The sequence below is a fragment of the Marmota marmota genome, unplaced genomic scaffold (assembly GCF_001458135.2).
Source record: "Marmota marmota marmota unplaced genomic scaffold, marMar, whole genome shotgun sequence".
Lineage (NCBI taxonomy): Eukaryota > Metazoa > Chordata > Mammalia > Rodentia > Sciuridae > Marmota > Marmota marmota.
Genome location: NW_026000229.1, coordinates 11,430,748 through 11,449,872, shown reverse-complemented (window position 1 = coordinate 11,449,872; position 19,125 = coordinate 11,430,748). Strand labels below are relative to the sequence as shown.

General features: G+C 34.7%; 1 protein-coding gene across 3 annotated transcripts in view; it reads right to left on the bottom strand.

Moving 5' to 3' along the window:
• Uaca (uveal autoantigen with coiled-coil domains and ankyrin repeats) overlaps positions 1 to 19,125 on the bottom strand; it is a 97,018-nt gene that overhangs the window by 2,833 nt on the left and 75,060 nt on the right. For all 3 annotated transcript variants that reach the window (XM_015480474.2, XM_048793245.1, XM_048793244.1), the window contains 7 exons: positions 15,864 to 15,896; positions 15,340 to 15,438; positions 11,291 to 11,327; positions 10,375 to 10,427; positions 5,704 to 8,430; positions 4,045 to 4,197; positions 1,680 to 1,745 (listed from right to left, as the gene is read on the bottom strand). In XM_015480474.2, the coding sequence (XP_015335960.1) occupies positions 1,680 to 1,745; positions 4,045 to 4,197; positions 5,704 to 8,430; positions 10,375 to 10,427; positions 11,291 to 11,327; positions 15,340 to 15,438; positions 15,864 to 15,896 (3,168 nt within the window). The remainder of the gene's footprint in view (positions 1 to 1,679; positions 1,746 to 4,044; positions 4,198 to 5,703; positions 8,431 to 10,374; positions 10,428 to 11,290; positions 11,328 to 15,339; positions 15,439 to 15,863; positions 15,897 to 19,125) is intronic.

The window sequence follows — 19,125 nt, the reverse complement described above, 5'->3', positions numbered from 1 at the left end:
GGGAGAAAAAAAAAGCTGAGATTGTAACAAAGTGATAGAGAACCCGGGGTTCAATCCCAGTACTAAAGAAAAGAAAAGGAGAAAGAAGAAAGAAAGAAAAGGAAGAGAAAGAATCAGGGAGAGAAGGAGGGAGGGGAGGAGAGATTTTAAAAAGTAGAAAGAGACTTCATTAAATGAGTCAATATGGTGGGCTTTCAACAATCCTCTACTTCTTTTTTTCTTTTTTCCTTGTTGAAATACTTGAATAGGTTTCAGCACAACACTTCTATTAATATAAAGTTTTGCTTCTGAAATCTGTTTTTATAACAGCAGGATGCTTAAATTTCAAACATTAGCCACAGTTGACTAAACTGAATTCTTAGTTAACTTTATGATGCCAGAAGGCAAGACTATTTCAAATGCCAATTGCTTTTGTTATGTTTCATTAGGACTCAGTAGAAAATAATCTCAAATTTCAGAAATGTAGATTATACTAAGTGGAAAGGCTTGTTAGTTTGTTGCATCTTTCAGTGAGAGCAAGCTCCTCCTCCTGTGGCCAATACCAGTGTGCTTCACATCCTCTCTAACACAGATTTTCTATGCTCTTCTACCATTCCCCTCCAAACTTCCCATTCAGGTGTCCACATACAGTTTTTTCTAATAACTACAATAAACTTTGAAATCTCAGGTTATCCTCCATCTACTCAAAAGATGGCAGTATGGATGCCTTTTTTTATTAGACCCTTCATTCTTTTTCAGCGACTCCCCTTCCACCTACAGAAATAGTAGGACTTTTGATTTTAGGAATTTGATATTATAAAGGACTTCTCTTTTTATTATTTTATCTAGTTCTCTTTTTAAAAGTGGTCTTCATTTGAAATTTCTTCTCAACACTCATTCCCCCCCCCCTTTTTTAAAAAATTTTAACAGTGTGCCCTAACACCCTTCAAATCCAAATAATTCCTAGTATCTCACTTGTCACTCTAACATTTGTCTCTTGTAGTACACACATCTTCCTGAGAAATCTATTCTGAGAATTTTAGAGATGGTGCTCGTGCAGTTTTGGAGATGTTGCTCATACAGAGCATTAAGAATATATTTTAATATGCTAAGTATTTCCTTGATATGATCTAAAAAGAAACAGTGTTCTCAATATACCCCTAAAGAAGAAAATTTGTAAGCTTATGCTTCAATAAATTTAAGGCTCAATAAATATGATAATCTCTTAATAGACCAAGTTTTCTTTACTTATCACTATTCTACGCATGCCCTCTTTGTCCTCTTCATACTTCTCTAGTATTCTCTACATTTCAAAGAAATACTCCTAAGCTACCAAGAAACATATGAAGCCCTTTCCACTCTCCTCTTTCAGCTGACAGCCACGTGTGGATGTCAAGGCTTTATCTCCAGCTAGCAACACTATTAATGTGCTCTGCCATCATATGTTGCCAAACTGTCTAAAAAATGAGTGACAAGCAGATGGAGACAACACTAAATTTAAGTTGTTGTGTTGCCATATAGCTTTGTAAATTTTTCTGGGAGATATGCAAGCCATGATTAAAAGAAACACAATTATTTTTAAATAAGCATATGGGACACAGCTACTTTAAACATCAATTACTTTTACATGAATTTACTTGAAAATAAAAGCTAATTTTCTCTCAAACAATACCCTTTCTAACAGAGCAATAGTTTTTCACCTGTGCAGCACTAAGGAGGTGTGTCCGATAAATTGCAATTACTTCTTGGTGCTGTCTGTCGGCATCCTAGAAATATGGAAAGATGGGACATATCAGAATATCAGCATTTACATTTCCAAACATGTGGAGGCTTGTGACAATGCTCTCCTCGGGCCTGATGCTACAAAATAGCAACCTATCAAAGGACTTCTGCTACTCTTCTTAGAACAAACCACCTGGGACCTACCAGACACTGAATTCCATAACGTGAAAGAAGATAAACTTCTCTAATGAATGTGCAAGAATACTCATCATGAAAGCAATACCACTTATCCTAGGTAACATGAATTTACTGTCTTGGTTTACATATACTGCATGAACTTGCCAGACACTTATCAACTTGTGCTTTGCATTATTGGCAAAGTTTTCATTTTATCTCCCTGTCACCAACCTGGGTTCCCTACCATGCTTCCAAGACTGAGGTAGCTCTTACCTCACCTCCTTTTAGTTTAAACACTCTGAGTGGCACTTCTTTATTTATAAGTGACTCATCAGCTTGGTTCTTAAAGTCCTCCACAATTTGGCTTCATATATTAGCCTCAAGATTCAGGCAAGGCGTTTTTTTGTTTGTCTGTTTTTTCAATTGCGCTGGGCCATGCCACCTTACACTCCTTCTCCATGGCTCTTCACCCTATTTCCTTTTCCTAGAAGACCCTCTATTTTCCTTATGCCTACCAAACACCATCTATTTTCTAAGTTCAGGCCAAATACTCTTTTCTTGAAACAGGCTCCCACTCCACCAGTAATTATTCCTTCCTGGGAAACAAGGATGCTTTGAATGTGTCCCCCAAAATTTCTGTTAGAAACATAATTCTTAATGCAACAGTGTGAAGAGTGGGGAATTCTCAGAGGTGATTAGATCATGAGGACTCTACCCTCATTCATGGACTAATGTCACTATCACAGAGTTGGATTACTAGAGTGGGGTCCTGATGAAGAATGCGTTTCACCCACACATGATGCGTTCTGCCCCGCTTTTACACAACAAGAAGGCCCTCATCTGCAGCAGCCTCTTGACCTCGGACTTCCCAACTTCCAAAACCACAGACCATATAAATTACTGTTCATTAGACATTATCCAGTCTGTTATTTACAGTTATAGCAACACAAATAGATGAAGACAGAACCCTGTCCTTCCGAATCTGGTATTACAGTCCTAATTCTGTATCTGACATTTCTCATTTAGAGGTTGAAGACCCCACTGCTTCAGGCCCTATTGTGAGGCATACACATTATAGTAGGGCATGCACGGGGGAACAAACTCTTCACCTCATAGCAGGACAGAGAGGAAGGGACAGGCTGGGGGTCCCAGTATCCCCTTCAAGGACACACTCCTGATAACTGGAAGACCTCCCACTAGGCCTCACCTATTAAAGTCTTCACCATCTCCCAAAAGCATGGAGCTGGGGACTGTCTTTAACACATGTGCCTCTGGGGGACATTTCAGATCTAAATTATGAGCAATAACCTCTTTCTATTCAAAACCAATTCATAACCAAATCCTACAGAATAGGAAAACATTGGCAACAATTTGCATTTGACTAGGTCATGCTTTACTTTGCATTCAATGTGTACTAGCTCAATTAAAAATGTGAACAAGCTGGATGCAATGAGGCAGGAGAATCACAAGTTCAAAGCCAGCCTCAGCAACTGAGCAAAGCCCCAGACAACTTAGTGAGACCCTGTCTCAAAAAAAAAAAAAAAAAAAAATTTAAAAAGGGGCTTCTCATCCTATTTTATGGATGTGGAAGCCAAAGATTGAAGGGAATGTTCCATGCCACTCACTTTTGAGTTGCAGGACTAACACCAGAGCTCCCATCTTTAAGGACTTCTAAATCCAGATACCTTCTTTAAAGTTATAAAGCATAAAAGCATAGGAATTCCTATTTTTGTTTGGAAGGATAGAAGATAATGAAAATTTCCCTTAGGTTAGTAGACCAATATTTTAGAGCACACACTGCATGAGAAAGATGCTAGATTGATAACTGGTCATCCCAAGTTTAAATTCCAGCTCTATGATCCCAAACATGAAGTATTTTAATCTTTGTTTTCTTAAGAATCAAACAGTGGGAATAAAATCTGTTTGAAGAATACTGATAAAGAAAACTTTATACTTAAAATAAGTAAAGTATTTAAGGTAGTGCCTGGCATATATTAGGCACTAAATAAATGATATTATTATGCCCCCAACAGAGGTAATTTGGGGCAAAAATGATTACATTCTTAGATGTGAACACAGCTACAAATCCATTTGCTCTCCAGAAAAGCCTTACACACAAACTAAGACAGACAGCTGCCAGCCAAGGCCTGTATGTCTGGTACTCACAGCCAGCTGCTGCTGCAGGGCCTTCACTTGATGCTGAAGAGTGTCAATCAGCTGGCTCTGCCTCTTGGTGGGGCTGCCACTTGTGTATGTGAGTTGGGAAAGGCCGTTGAGCGCCTGTTTTAGTCTTTCTACATCATTAAGCAATTCAGTTATCTTTTGAAAAAGAGAAAAAAGTCATGGTAGAAACGCATATCATTTACTTATTCTTTATAACAAACACCTTTGTACAGAAATCAATCCTTACTTGAGACATTTATTCTTTTTTTGCCAGAAAAATGAGGTAGAAATATTGCAAAGATCATTATCAACAATATATACAACATATTATTTGCATTTCTTTGACTTAATTCCTCTCAGTAAATTTCTTAGAAAAGTATCAAATTAAAGAATATAACACATCCTAAGATTAAGAATGAACTTAGTCTTGATTTCAAATAATAAAAAAGGATCTATGAAGGTACAGAAACTATCTTCGAGGCAATGTTTGAAACAGAGAGGCATCTCCATCTGACAAAGTGTAAAATGTAAAAGAACACAGCTCATGTATTTCTAAAATTAACTTGTGTACCCTGTTCTTTACGGAAGTTGTATTATTAAGACTACTTTGTGTAAAGAAAGAAAAAAAATAGGGAGGCTCTTTAGAGAAGTGGAAAGAGCACAGACTTTGAAGTCAGACAGACTCGATGTGGAAAGTTTAGCTAATTTCCTTTATTTTTCTGAGCCTTGAAAGGTGAAAAACCTTTCATAGTCAAGAAAATCAATGAGGTCATAAATATATACCTAGTACATGCTCAATAAATGACAACATGTACTATTAAACTATATGCTATCATATTCATAACCACCCTCCAAACAAAGTTAGAGAATTTACATTCTGAATTATATGGAAAGATGTGCCAGAATTTGTACTTATACCTCTCTAGTGAGGAGTGCTGGGTCTGAATCTGCTTTTACTCATTGCTAGTTCCTAGCAGCTGCCATATAGAAGGCACTTAATAATGACTTGTTGATTAGATAAAACTGTAGTCAATCTTCATCTCATGTCCACAGCAGAAATTATGTGACTACCAGTTTCAAAATATTGTTGAATACCTATTCTGTAAATTGTACCATGAGATTGAAAGAGAAGAAAGAAAATTAAGTTATAAACCCTGCTCTTCAAAGCTGGTTGGAAAGATCAGTCACACAATTCTAATGCAGTAATACAAATGTTTTAAATGCATGGAAAAGCCAAAACAAAATATGAGTTCTAGAAGATGAACCCTTTACTGAAGCCTAGAGTGGACAGGATAGGCTTTAGGAAGGAGAATAAGGGGCTAAAGAATGTACAGTATTCAACTCAATAAGAAAGGAGGGGCACTATATACTGGCCCCACTGAATTCTGACTATTCCTCTAGGAAGCCAGTGAATCACAGTATTTTTTTCAACTCTTGGCTGTACTATCCAAGGAACATTAGGAAAAATGCTTTTGATTTTTGTGTTTTTTTTTTTCAATTCAGGATCTTCTGCACATCAATAGTCATAACAAAAAGGGGGTACTTATTTAATAACTTTGTCAGCTTGTCTGTGGAATTCTATGGTTAAAAAATCCCATTCTATTCTGGCCGTCCTGCTCTGGGGTTTTCAGTGCATAGCCACACAGACTATACTGTGCCTACCTTATTATCTTTTGCTTCAATTTGTTTAGCAGATTCTTGAATTCTTCTCTGTAACTCTGTGATTGTTGTTAAGGACTTATCACATCGTTCCTTCTGATCCTTGATTTCTTGCTCAATGCTGAAATGTACTAAATCCTTTTCATCTTTCTTCTTTTTGGCATGCAAAACCTCTTCACATACTTCATCATACTTTCTATTGAGATTGGCCAGTTTTTCATTTAAATTGGAAATCTGAGTCTCCAAATCACTTTTTGTTGCTTTATATTTAGACAAATCAACTACCTCTCTTGTCTCTAATTTCTTTAATGCTTGTTTAGTGTTCTGAACCTCGGTCTGGAGTTTAGAGACTTCTTCAGTTTTGTTTTGGCTTTCTTCTTCCTTTTTTCTCAAGCTAATTTTCATGATTCCAACCTCTTTCTCAAATGCTTCCTTAATCTGCAAATGCTCCACCAGGGGTACTGAAGAGTTCTTTTGATTCTCCAACAGCTGATGCAGTTTGGTCACCGTCTGTTGTTCTTTCTCAAAACACCTTTGCTTATTCTTCAGTTCTTCCTTTAAATTCTCAATTGTGCCATTAAGAGACTTTTTCAGAGCCTCAACCTGTTCCAATGGAACATGCTGTTTTTGCAAAAGATTTTGTGCTGCAAGGATCTCCGAACCCTGTCTGGCATTTTCTTCCATGAGCTTCTCTTTCTCCTTCTTTACTTCAGTGTATTTCTGTGACAGGTCTTTTAACTCTTTGTTTAGCTCTTCTGTTTTTCTGCTTAATGCTCTTTCGGTTTCACGGGAATTCACCATTAGAGCACTCTTATCCTTTAACTCTTTCTGAAGGGCGAAAATCTCCTTCTTTAACTTGTCATTCTCTAGCTTGCTTTTCTTGGCCTCTTCTTCTCTGACAGTACACTTCTGTGTCTGCTCTAATAGCTGTTCTTTTAGTTCTTTCTCTGTCGATTTGAATTTTCGCTCACACTCTTCAAAGCTGATAATTGGGGCATATTTTAGCTTGATGCATTCTTGTATTGTATCAAGTTCCTTCTTCTGGGCTTTAATTTCAGCATGCAGTGTCACAATCTCTTCCTGGCCTTGGTTGTACTTGGTCAGGATCGCAGCATTAGCGTCCTGCTCCTTCTTTAGGCTCTGGTTCATAACACGCATCTTTCCCTCATGTTCTTCCAGGCTGATGTACTCAGCTTTTATTTGATTCTGAGTGTTTTCCAGGTTTCTTTTTAAAATTTCATTCTCATCCTTTATTTTTATGAATTCTTGATTTATACCTTCAAAGCTTTTCTTCACATCAAATAATTCTCTGTTAGTTTTATCTAAAGAGTTATTCAAGGCAGTCTTAATCTCTTCGTGGGTTTTGGCTGGTACATACTGGCTACTCAGAGTCTTTTTCAAACTTGTGTTTTCAGACATGAGTGCATGAATTTTCTCTTGGTCTTCACCACATTTTTTATTAAGTTCAGATTGCTGTTTTTTAAGTTCAACAATATTGGATTTCAGAGCCATTATCTCTTTTTCGTGTTTCTCAGGAGGTATAAACACAGTTTCCAGGTGGCTAACATTCTTACTTAATCTGTCATTTTCCATCAGCAATTTCTCTGTCTCCAACTTCTTCTCTGTATATTTTTGTGTTACATCTGAAAGCTTTTTATTCAAATCATCAATATTTATATCATGTGACTTTTTCATTTCTTCACTTACCTTTAAAGGAACATAATGATTTTTCATTTCAATTGTTAGATTATGTACTTGCTGGTTGAGGAGCTTCTTATCCAGAGAAACTTTTTCAACTTCCTTTTGTAGTGCCTGGTTTTTCAGTGTTAGCTCAGTGATCTTCTTTCCAAGCTCTCCTGACTTTTGTTCTAACCTGCTCTTGAGCTGCTCATGTTCCTCTGGTCTCACGTGTTGGGCGAACTTGGCCCTAATGTTCTCAAGTTCTCTCTTCAGCTGTCTAATTTCGCTAAGTGATTTTTCATATTCTCTTTCCATCTCTGCCAGTTTTTTTGCTTTCTCACTCACTTCATTTGATAATAAGCTCTTCATGTTTTCAAATGTTTCTGTTGGAATGGAAAGGGCCACCTTTGCTAACAATTCTTTTAACTGGCATTCCATCTCCATGACCTTTCTTCCTTTCTTCTCTCGTTCCATTTCACACATACTAAATTCCTTCTGCAATTGCTTATTTTCTTCTATCAACCTACCTTCATCCCTCTTAAACTGTTCTACTAACATCTCATTTTGTTTGATTTGGTTTCTTAACTTTCCCACTTCTGCAGATGCGCCTTCATATTTTGCTTTCATGTCTTTCAGCTGATCCTTCAGTTCTTCCATTACTCTGTGATTCCCTGAGGCTGCTTCACTGGTTAGGTGCTCTTTAAGGGCAAGAAAATGGGTCTGCATTTGTTTCACTTTACCTTCTGACTCGTACATTCTCTTCTGCACATCTTTTAATGCATCTTCTAATTGCTTTATCTGTTCATCTGAGTCCTCCTTGACCCTTTCACATTCTAATGCTAAGGCTTTGCACTCTGCCACCTTGTGAGCCAGTTCATTTTGGAGCTTGAGTCGATCTTGCTTTGCTGAATCACAGAAGGTTCGCATTGCTTCTAACTCTTTCTTTAAAATTTCATTTTCAGAGTATGAGGTTTGACTGGGTAAAGATAGCTCCAGTGGTCTTAACATAGATCTGCTTTGCATATGAGCTGGCATACCTGGGGAAGTACACTGAAAAGGAAAACAAGGCATCAATCACAAAAGTCTAAAGAAGACAAAGATTTCTTATTTGCCAAACTGTAGAAAAGGCTGCACATCATCAGGAGTCAAAGGATTTTTCAGAGTAAGTAGGTATGTTGAGGACTAAAAATCACATCACTGATTTCTACGGCAAGAAAAGCAATTTTGAATATGATTTTTTTTAACATACTCAAAATATTTTGGGAGTTCTGTATGCTTGAATCTATTTCTGGCAGAATAAGGAAGAAAAATAGCTGTGGTCTCTGGGCTCTATTTTCTCTTTCTTTCCCCATTCATAATTCCTACCTATAAAACAAAAATATCAATTTTATCAAAAAATATTTACCTCTATGTTTTATGATATATGATGTACTAAGAATTACAAATTATTTAGCAGATGCTGTTTTTTTTTGGGGGGGGGGGGATACTTGAGGGTTGAACCCAGAGGTACTTAACCACTGAACTACATCTCCAGCCCTTTTTATGTATTTATTTTTTATTTTGAGACATGGTCTTGTTAAGTTGCTTAGGGCCTCATTAAGTTGATAAGGATGGCCTTAAACTCATCATCCTCCTATCTCAGTTTTCTGAGTTGATAGAATTAGAGGTATAAGCCACAGTGCTTGGCTTACATATTATTTATCTTCTAATAAGACATATGACTTCTGAGTACCCTTACTGTTAACTCTGAAATAATGTTATTTAAATTTTTAAAATACCACCAAAATAAACCCAGCTAGTATAAGAGCTGTCAAAAGAACGTCAACTCACAAAAAGGAAACAAGTTTTCTTAGGAAGATAAATTAGAATATAGTACATAATAGTCATATAAAATTTGAAGGGTACCTTGTTCCCTCTCTTAAGTGCTGACAAAAAGAGGAAGTATAATTAAACTTCTGAGTGAAATAGTCCAAATACCAGAACATGCAATCATGAAGGACTAAATTTAGCTATTTTTATTTTCTCAATATAGCCTATTACAATAAAGGCTCTTTACAAGTACTAATTCATTGATAAAAGCCATGTGTCATGAGCACATCCGATTATTTTAATGGGCATTTAAATGAAAACTGTCTTCTTCTGAAACAAGAGAAAGAAAATTGACAACATGGAATAATTTCCTAGCCTGGATCTGCTGCCAAATTATCCTTTAATTTATCAATTATCTTTAGACTTATGGCTATTTTAATTGCCCCCAAAATTACACACACAGCTTCATAACTTATATGCCTATTTTATTAAAATCACATACTTACCTAATCTTAAATACTGGTAAGTTGATAACCATTCCTTCCACTTAGACTCTTAGAATTTCCCACCTTAAAGAGGCCTTACACTTTACCTAGGTCTACTCACTCTGACTGCACAAAAGAAGGTATATAAAAGCCTTTACAGCCCAAATATACATCAGTTCTACAGGCTATAGAAGGTTCTAGAAATACAAACCTTAAACGTACTGGAAAATAAGGACCTAAAGCAGATAGATAAATAAGTAGTAAGAAAAAAAGCCAATACTCTAACTCTTGGAAGCTTGCTTTACTTAGAGGTGAATTTCCAAAACATAGAATGTATATTTAATTGAAAGGATACATTTCAAAGCCAAAACAATTTATTTCAAAATTAGTCATATCTGTTTTCCCCCTTCCATGGGAAAATGTGAAGAGTTAACTGCTATAATAACAGAGGCTCATTAACAAAGACAATGAAACTGTAATTCAAATCTTGTTTAAGCCAATACTACCACAAACACTCTAGAGGGCACCACAAACAGCAATCTGCTTTGATTAAACTCAAGAAAGCAAGATCAACTTTGATAATGAAATCTGTACTTAATGCATGCAGATTTAATAAATATATACATAGGACTGTTTTCTCTTTTTTAAAAGATACAAATATTTTCTTAAAATGTTTTTTAAATAAAAGAAACAATATTACCTGTGAGTCTGTCATATACATTTGACCTTGTTTAAGAAGCACATCTTCTTTTCCTAAATAAATCCAAATAAATGGCACCTTAAATATCTACACCAAAGTAGGCTAAATATTCATTTAGTATCACTCCCTCACTTATTATCCCATCAAAAAAAGCAGGAAGTACAACAAAATTATTCTTGTTCTAAAATATCTATTTTTCTTATTATTTCTACTAAATATAAAGGAATTATGTAAGGTCTATAGTAAGCTGTTTTTTAGAAATATGAAAGATGGTTAAACAGGCTACATAATTAGTATAAAATATACAGTCAAAATAAAAATATGTTCTCTGAGATTCATAGGATAAGTATTATCATTATACTGAATGAAGAGTTTAATACTCACTAGGAAGAAAAAATCGATTTTCTAGAGAAAGTGTAAAACTGAAGAGTAAACGAAGTGAAGACTATGTACAGTCCTAAAATAATTAATAAATAAGTAATTATTTATGAAACTTGTAATTACAAAATGCTTATCTGAATTGAGATTGATTTCTCCAAATCAGAAAACTGTGTTTGTTTTTATTTCCATGGAAAAGCCAACTATCACAAGAAAAATGTCTACTGATCAAAAAGGCAAATGTATTACACATAACTCACAGTAATGCTATTGGCATACAATTCATACAATGTACAATTTAAAACTACAGGTGGCAAAGGAAAACAGGGCCTCAGTGACTCTCAGAGTTTATGGTAGAGGTCATGGCATTCATCTGAACCTCTTCCTATTCTACTTGCTGAAGTGTAACACACAGGTGGGTGTATAAAGTTTAACAGCAGGAGTATTATGTACAATCAGACAAATAAATAGGTATAAATATTCTTTTTCGCTTGAACTGGGAGAACCATAATAACAAAGCCAATATTTTTATACTCACGGTTACTGAAATGACTTCCTGATCCTAAATGATCACTCTGAAATCAGAAGCATAAATTAAAACACTTGTGTGAATGCTGCTTCATTTTCTTGAAAGTCTAGTTTAGCTCTAAATGATTCAGTCATTAAAACCACATTTTTTACATTCCTTTTTTCTCCTGAGTATTATTCTATTTGATCCCACAAAATGACACAGCACTAACAACAATTAGATCAGCTGGGAATAAACAACTTCACTAAGCATTTAAAAGCAGTTAAGTGTTTCAAGGAAAAACTTTATTGCTCTATAGAAAAAAAAAAAAAGTGAGCCCCAAACAAACTGAAACAACTTTCAATATCTAGTGTTTGCCCCTGCTTTACCTCAAAAGGAAAGAAGTACCCCGTTTGCATCCAGGACTCATTTTACTTTACGACTGTTGGGAGCAGAAACCCTAACTCAGTGACTATGAAATATTAGTGTAATCCTTTCCTTTGGAATTTATAGAATATTGATTACTTTTGAAAGCAAAAGGAGACAGAGAGCAGGAAATGAAACTGTGGCAAAGACCTACACACAAAGGTAGTAATAAACCTGTCAATGTATCAGTTAGGAAAAGGAATACAATAAACACTTAAGATACTTTGAAATACCCTTGGTTTGCTCCTTTTCCCAAGTAAGGAAAATACAAAGAATCTAATATATAAACTAAAGTATTACACTTCAAGAATAAGTGTATGCAGATGAAGTTCTGGGAGTATTAGTAGCAAAAGCTACACATCAAATTCTTACATTAAGTTACTATGATAAAAAGTCTAGAGTTTCATAGCTAAATTAATGCCACCTCCATTAAACCTTAATGCTCTAAATGTGTGAAAAATATCTCTAAGCTTACTTAAGTTCTTCATTCCATGCAATATTTAATATCAGAGTTTGTAAAAACCTAAATAGGCTTGTATGTGGATGTAAGGGATCGAGGTTATGCACACAAGGAGTTAAAAAAACCTTAATTTGGTTTTGTTATCTTTATTTCTCAAATGAAAACAAATGCATGGATTATAAAATTATACTTATTCTAAAATATTCATATTTCCATGTATTTTTTCTATAAATGTAAGGGAAATACCTTCATATTAAGTATTACACATAACTCACAGTAATGCTATTGGCAGTTTAAGAAGTTTTTAAACATGTGAGATGATACAGTAATGGATATTTAAGTTGTTCCTTGGTGTCCATGAGGATTTGTTCCAGGACCCCACAGATGCCAAAATCTATAGATGCTCAAGTCTCTTATAGAAAATGGTACAGTATGTGCATTTAACTTCTATCCATACCTTCCATATAATTTAAATCATCTCTATATTACTTACAATACCTAACACAAGAAAAATGCTATGGAAATAGTTGTTATTTAGGAATATTAACAAGAAAATAGTATGTGTTCAGTAAAGATGCAATTTTAAAAATATTTTCAATCTGCAGTTTACTTAATCCATGGATGCAAAAATCATGAACATGAAAGCCTGATTTTATTGAAAGTTTTTATTTTATTTATTTTATTCTTAGATTTTAATGGCTGCTTTCATAAATACTGGGTCACATATAAATAGGTCCTGCAATTTTCTTCTTGAAAGTAAAAAATCATTCCTAGCATGAAAATTAATCAAAATTAATTTGTAACAACTAAGGAAACTAGCCCCATTATATTGAAAGAAGGGTTACAAAATGGAATGTACAATATGACTCAAGCTGTTAAATGAGTATGTGAAAAACAAATAATGCACAAAGTACTACAAAGATATTGGTCAGGTACTAAAAGCACAAAGATGACAGGTGTCTCTATTTTCTGCTTTTAGTTTGACTATATTTTCTAATTTAAAAATGCATATTGGTTTTGTGATAAGAAAAATAAGGTAACTTTTCTACAGATTATTATGACCTTATTGAAAGTTACAAACCTGAAAAACTAGAGTTTCTCTACAGAAAACAACTTATTCCTGAGACATGCAGAGTAGAAGAAAAGTAAGGTAAAAACAGTACCCAAATTACAGGTGCCAGACTTTGATGATTACTTCAAAGGCCCTGTTTATACACCTGTATTTTCTCATTCAAGCTATTCTAAGTGCAAAACTAGCATGTGAGTTAAGATACCTGGATTCAAGTTTCGGCTCTGCTACTTCCTATTTGTGAAGTCCCTCACTGGGTAAAACCGCTCTGCTCTTCAGCTTCTTCACTTATCAAGTTCAGATAATAATAAAACATATCACACAGGGTTGATGTGTTCATTAATGCACATACACTGCACAAAGCAGAATATGATTTGTTCTATGAAAATGTTGACTATGACTAGATTTCACAACCTTAAAAAGAAGTCTTCAAATACGACTAGATTTCATAACCTTTCAAATGTGAAAAAGAAATCCCTACAGTTAGATTATTCTTATGTTTTAGCTTATAGAACTGTTTCTGAACACTCTTTAGAATGCAGCCATAAATAAAACACTTTTGTTCTATTTTTAAAAATGTATGAAGGCCTAACTCAGCTGCCTGAGTACACCAGCATTAAGTGCCCACTACAATAATTTCTGCCCACATATACTCTGTGTAATCACAACCCATGTCAAGATACAGAGTATGTACAGCAGCCCAGGAGCTTCTTCATGCACCACTCTGGCCTATAACCCCTTCACCAAAGGGTGGCCTCTATTAAATATCCAACAACACTGATCTGTTTATCTGCTTTTAGATTTCATAGAAATAGAACTGTGCAGTATGTACTCTTTGTTCAGATTGCTTTCATGCAACATTATATCTGTGAAAGTCATCCATGCTTTACATTCTTTTTTCATAGCTGCACACATACTTTTTTTATTTACAAAGAAAACAATTTACTCTGCATGTCCCTTAAAATATGCTGAAACTTAACTTAGGTGGTACCAGAGGTGGAGCCTTTTGGAAAGTGATTAAGTCACAAGGGCTTTGCCTTCATGAATGAATTAGTGCCTTATAGAAGAGCTACCAGGAACTAGCTTAGCCCCCTTTTTGCCCTTTCACCTTCTGCCAAAGGAGAACACAGTTTCGTATACTTCCACCATATGAGGATGCAGCCAGGAGGCCCTCACCAGACAGCAAATGAGGGCACCTTGATCTGGGATTTCCCAGTCTTCATAAATGTGAGAAATAAACTTTTGTTCTTTATAAAGTACCCAGTCTTGGGCACTTTGATACAGCAGCACAAGTGAATTAAGACACACTTTTAAAGTACTGTGGAATTATATTTCCCAGTAAGAATTAGATTCATTCTCAATCAGCCACTTTTTTCAGCAATCCCTAATGATGAATGACATTATACAATATATAATATGGCATTACAGTTAAAAGTTGGAGAGAGGTTCCCCTTAATGTAGCAAGAGCAAGGAGTGACAAGAAGTAAGTGTGAGAGAGGCTTTAAGTGTTGGTAACATTCTGTTTCTTGATCTGGATGTGTTTAAATTGAAAATTTATTAACTTGCACACTTTAAGTGTGTACTTTTAAAATGTCTATTATATTTCAATAAAAGTTAAAAATATGATCTTGAAGAAACTAAAAACTAACTGATTCAACCAAATGAGTATATGATGTCAGCTTTATTAATATACCATTCTCACCAAGATGTTCTAATTAGACCATATGCACACAGTTCTTCCTGAGACAACCCTGGTCATACTGCTTTTCATTTATATGATTATTAATCTTGCCACTATAATCACTGAAAATTTACAGGTAAAAACATGAAGTTTTGAAAAGGTACAAATAAACAACTAAGAAGGTTGGGGAAAAGAATCTGGACTGCAGCTAAGTGTCAACAGCATGCTAGTCAACTGTAATGACTCCACCTAACCGTTACAACTCTCTGAAGAAAGGCAAGATAGTCCTAATTTTTCCAAAGAGGCAAAAAACTCAGAGATTTTAAACAAAATCCTGAGGTCACACTATAACAAAGAGTTATAACCCAAATTCAAGTCTGATGCCAAGCCCCTTACTACTACTACCTACTATGAATTATAGGAAATAAATAAGTTTTCTATACCTCAAGATATTTAAATCTATTTTTCAGAGTCTCAATAGTTCTTAAGCTTTCTTCATGTTGCTTTTCTTTAGCTGCCAAGAGGGACTTCAGCTTTTCTCTCTGAAAAGCAAGGAATAAATACAGAGTAAAATCACCCTGTGCATGAAATAGGAATTCCTTTGAGAACTGGAGTTAATGAATTCTCTAACCTGGTGGAATTTATTAGTAGAATTAATAACATAAATATGCTAATAAATCATGCAATATATACAAATATTATAAAAAAATTCAAATCTCTGTTATTTAAATCTTAGTATGTTCATCCTTTATAATGTTTAGAATTTTTCATCATGTCATGATAAGTTCCACAGAAAACAATATTCAAAACAATTTTAAGTCATACATAGGTTTTTCTTTCCCTTTAAGCAATAACTAGAAATAGAATCTTGTTTTTCATCTCAATTTAGGACTTAAACCTTTACTACAATATTATCTTCAAATTTACAAAACACTTTATATGTTTAAAATAAAATTTAGCATCCTACCTCACTTTCCAGATCATCAGCAACCATTACTTCCTAAATTTAAGAAAAAGAAATGTATTTTAATTCTTGAAAGTTTATCTCAAAAGATAAGAGAGTGGCAAATATATTTTTAAAAGACTGGTAAATGTCTTTAAGATTGGAGACAAGGATGTGAGAAGAAAATGGTAAGTGCTACCATGTCTGCTGTAGTTCATTCTTCTTACCGACTTCAGAAGCACTTTTTTTTTTTTTTACATTATTCAAAGTTTTGTGTAATTCAGTTCAATTACTCTTCTATGTAGAGACCTACATAACACATATTTCTTTAAGAAAAATACATATATGAACACATGTACTTTTTTGATTCAAGTCAAAAGAAACTTCCCAAGTCCTATCTGCTCTTCCTCCTCATATCTTCTGCCTACGGATGCTTCTTCAATCCCCTGGCCTCTACTATAGTTCAATCCTTTGCTATTATCATACACCTAAATTATTGATAATGGCCTTCTTTTTTTGGTATGAGCTTCCTTATTGTAAAATGTCACATACACACAAAATAAGTCCATTTTCAATACTTTAAGTATTATTTAGAGGACAATAAAGTGAACATCTGTGCCACTATCTTTCTATATTTATAGTAAAGGAATGTATATCTTCTATAATTCCAAAGTTCAGGATTAATTTTATATGCTACATCAAAATTGCTAATTTATTTTTCTGTTAAAAGCTACTATGTCATGAGTTGTCCTATGGGAAGTTCTCATGGCAAGGAATGAGGACCCTTTAACAAGCATCACGTCAGTTAGCTTCAGAGCAGATCCTTTAGCCCTTCAGATACTGCAGCTTGGTTGACTGCCTGACTTCAACATGAGGGACCTGGAGCCAGAACCAATCCTGCTCTTAAAGCTTCTAAGTTTGAGGGTAACACATTACACATTAATAAACACCTAATACACCTTGTGTATATGAAATTATCTTTATTTTATCCTCTTGTTTGATTGAGTATTTGGCGATAGAATTTTAGCATGAAATTTATTTTCTTCAAAATTCTGAAGGTATCCTCTACTGTCTTCCCATTTTCAATGTTACAGTTGAGATTCAGAGTCATTTTGATTTCTGATCCTTGAACATGCTACCTGACTCTTTTAGGGAGCGGGGGGAGACAGTTGTTGGTAGGATCTTCTTCGTCCTCAATTCTCTGAAGCTTCACAACAATTGCTAGTTTCATCAACGGTGGGTCTTCTCTATGTGGAAAAGCACGTCTTTCATTTCTGGGAAATTTTCTTTAGTTACCTTTTTGATGATTTTCTCCCCTCTGCTATCTCTTTCTGGAACACCTATTACTTAGATGCTGGACTATGCTCTTCCGTTTTCCAATCTTTCTACTTTTTTCTAGTTGATAAGTCTTTATCTTTTTTCTATACTTGCAGAGCGTTTTCCCAGATTCACTTTTTTTTTTTTTTAAATATCAGAATGTTCCCCTTTTAGATGAGATATTTTCTTGTGTCACTGAAAATATTAAGAGTAGTCAGTTTTAGGGTTTTGTTTTTTAAAACTTGCTTTCCTGCACAAACCATTTCTTACATTCTCCTGTGTGTTAAATCTCTACCTTCCACAGCTCATAAATATGCAGCACCTTGGTTTTTGCTTGTGTTCAAAAGTGAAGACTTAAAGAGGTGACTGAAATGTCTACACCTGTGTATGACTAAGGGTTGTACTGCAAGACAGTATGATGGGGCCAGCTAGGTAAGGAACCCTTCATTTCAGCATTTTAAAGTGTTTCCTCCTTGGGCTGGAAAGATTCCTTTGAGAAGACTTCCAATCTCCAGCCAGCTGTAAAGGACTCACTTGCAGAGCAACAGGATCTTAGCACTATTACTTAACCTAGTGTGTTTCTTACAGTGCACCCACCTTTGGCTACACTTGGTGTCCTCAGTTCAGATATTCTTCTATTGAGAAGAATAAAGAGGAGCAGTTAGAACTGAATGAAAAGAGTCAGGTATTTAGGAACCTGTTTTTTTTTTAAACAGAATTTTAACTACTCATTCAGCTTTCATTCCTAAATCCAGAGATAGCTGACACTACCAACTTCTAAGCTTTTTAGAGGTTATGAATTATAAATCATTCCACTTTCCCCACTGCTGGCCTTAGATTCAAATTTCTCAAGTCTAATAATTTATTGTTCATTAATCTGCTTTCCAGATTCAATATTTTGTTACTATGATATCTGTTCCTACCATACCTGTCCTGAGAGATGCTTTTGAAATGTCCCTTAACTCTCCTTTCAGTGGAGATGTGAATGGAAGAATGTGCATGTATTCTAATTGTTGCCTTAACTAAGAAGTTATCCCGACCAAAGTTAGTATTTAATTTTTATAATGAAAAATTAATCTTACCAACATAATTTATCAATTTCCGGACTCATCTGTGTTTCCTATATCCCACAACTTTCCTCTTAGTTTATCTTTCTTGATGCAGAAGTACATTCTTTAATGATTATTTTATTGAAGGCCTACGTGTGGCATATTCTCTTAGTCTTCAGAAATCTGAAAATGTCTTCACTCTGCCCTCATTCTTGAATGAGTGCTTGGAAACAAAAGTCTAGGCTGAAGCTCATTTTTGCTAGCATTTTGATGGTATTAATGGTTTTTCTTTTTGTCCATATAAATTACATTGTCTTTCCTTCTTAACCACTTTTAAGATCTTCTCTTTAAATCTAATGGTATATAGTTCTACAATGTAATATTTAGTTGTATCTATATTTTTGTTCCATCTTGATACTCAAAGTACACAATCACCTAGTTTCAATTCTTGAAAATTATCAATAATTATCTCCATTTTATTTTAATTGGACTTATCAATTTTTATGCATTTTTTATCTGTGTGCCACATCTTGATGCATACTTTACACTATCTATAAATCAAAATTCAGTCTTTAAGTGTAACCAATCTTGAGTTTAGCCTGTCACAATTTTTATCTCAGTGACTATCCTCAGGGCAACTAAATCAATGTAGTGGGGAGAGGCAGTAGGAAAGGGGACTCAGAGATGATTCTAAGGTTAGTGCAGATACCAAAACCAGTCAGTAGGGCTCTTAGAACAAAAAAAAAAAAAAGGGAATGACTAATTTCCAGTTAAGATGGTGAATTTGCTTTTGGATACATTCCATTTTAGGAAAATCTAAAAGAGAAATATATTAAAATAATGAGGAAAATTAGAACCAAAAGGACAGCTATCCCAATCATGGGCTTATTTCCCACTCTTAAAATAAAAATATCACACAA